At 47.3% G+C, this 1,976-nt stretch overlaps 1 protein-coding gene across 1 annotated transcript; it reads left to right on the top strand.

The window, feature by feature from the left end:
* Nucleotides 1-513: 513 nt before the first annotated feature.
* Nucleotides 514-1,458, top strand: LOC107469656 (uncharacterized). The gene has a single exon (XM_016089034.1). It carries the CDS (start codon nucleotides 514-516, stop codon nucleotides 1,456-1,458), a length of 945 nt encoding a protein of 314 aa, XP_015944520.1.
* Nucleotides 1,459-1,976: the final 518 nt, after the last annotated feature.

The raw sequence follows: 1,976 nt of genomic DNA, 5'->3' as shown, positions 1-1,976 counted from the left end.
TAGTGGAATCAAACAGATCTTTCGATATCTTCATGGAACGGTTGATATGGGATTGTTTTATCCCTATGGATCCAAGTCACAATTAGTTGGCTATGCAGATGCTGGATACTTGTCTAATCCACATAAAGGGAGATCTCAAACAGAATACCTGTTCACATATGGTGATATAGCTATATCATGGAGGTCCACAAAATAGACGATAGCAGCAACCTTTTCTAATCATGATGAAATACTAGCGATTCATGAAACTAGTCGCGAGTGTTTTTGGCTAAGGAGCCTGATTCAATATATTCTGTCATCATGTGGTTTGATTGATCATAAGATAGCTCCAACTGTCCTGTTTGAAGATAATACAGCATGCATTGCTCAGCTTAAAGGCGGATACATCAAAGGTGATAGAACAAAGCATATTTCTCCCAAATTCTTCTTCACTCATGATCTTCAAAATCAAGGGACAATTGATGTGCAACAGATCCGCTCAAGTGATAATCTGGCAGAAACGACCACACTATAATGGGAGCTACACCCTTCACAGAAAGAATCTTAAGAGCGAAACTTCCCAAAGGTTTCGACAAACCCACCGACATGAAGTATGATGGAACCAAGGACCCTCAGGAACATCTAACGGCCTTCGAGGCCAGAATGAACCTAGAAGGAGCGGCCGACGCAGTCCGGTGTAGAGCCTTCCCAGTAACCCTTGCCGGACCAGCGATCAAATGGTTCAACGCCCTCCCGAACGGGTCCATAGCCAACTTCCATGATGTAGCACGAAAATTCATGGCCCAGTTCACGACCAGAATCACCAAAGCCAAACACCCCATCAGCTTATTAGGAGTCACGCAAAAGCAAGAAGAATCCACAAGGAAATACCTCGACCGCTTCAACGACGAATGCCTAACGGTCGATGGACTCACGGACTCCGTTACAAGCCTTTGCCTGACTAACGGGCTCATGAATGAAGATTTTCGCAAGCACCTCACTACTAAACCAGTATGGACCATGCATGAAATCCAGAACGTCGCCAAAGACTACATCAACAACGAAGAAGTCAGCCAGGTCGTTGCTGCCAACAAGCGGCAGCACGCCAACACCCAACACGGCAATTCGGCTCCCCGTCATAACCCAACACCCAAAGAGAATCAATGGGACCACCCCAGGCCGACCAACCGGCCACCAAGAATAGGCAAATTCTCTAATTACACGCCTCTAACAGCACCAATTACGGAGATATACCATCAAATAGCAGATCGAGGCATCATTCCCAAAGCCCGACAACTCAAAGAAAGGACGGGAGGCAACAAAACCCTCTACTGTGACTACCACCGGGGTTACGGCCACAAAACACAAGATTGTTTCAACCTTAAAGACGCTCTTGAACAGGCCATACGAGACGGCAAACTCCCAGAATTTACCAAAATCATCAGAGAACCGAGACGCACGGAGAGAGACAAGTCGTAGGAAAGAGAAGGGCGTAACCCGAGAACTCAAAAACAAGCCCGCAGGGAGAGCCCGGAGGAAGACCCGACCATCATAGTGAACGTCATCACAGGCAAGGACGTACCGAGCAAGTCAAAACTAACAATGAAAAAAGATCTCAAGGTAATGGCTATCAAAAACCAAGCCCCAATCGCCGCGGCCGACAATACGATAACGTTCTTGCCAGAGGACTGCCAACACAGCACCTCAGCCAAAGATGCCCCCTTCGTCATCTTAGCCAGAATTGGAACTGGACTAGTACGAAGGATACTGATAGACACCGGCACAGATTCCAACATCCTTTTCCAAGGAGCTTTCGACAAGCTCGGGCTCCGCAACGACAACCTCCAAACACACCGCCACGGCGTCACGGGACTCGGAGACAACTTTCTCAAACCAGATGGCTCAATTACCCTCCCCATCACCATAGGAACAAGCAATCAGAAAAAGACAATCCTATCTGAATTCGTAGTCCTAAAAGACTCCACAGCCTATAACGT

The sequence above is a fragment of the Arachis duranensis genome, chromosome 10 (assembly GCF_000817695.3).
Source record: "Arachis duranensis cultivar V14167 chromosome 10, aradu.V14167.gnm2.J7QH, whole genome shotgun sequence".
Lineage (NCBI taxonomy): Eukaryota > Viridiplantae > Streptophyta > Magnoliopsida > Fabales > Fabaceae > Arachis > Arachis duranensis.
This window is presented reverse-complemented; position numbering and strand designations above follow the sequence as displayed.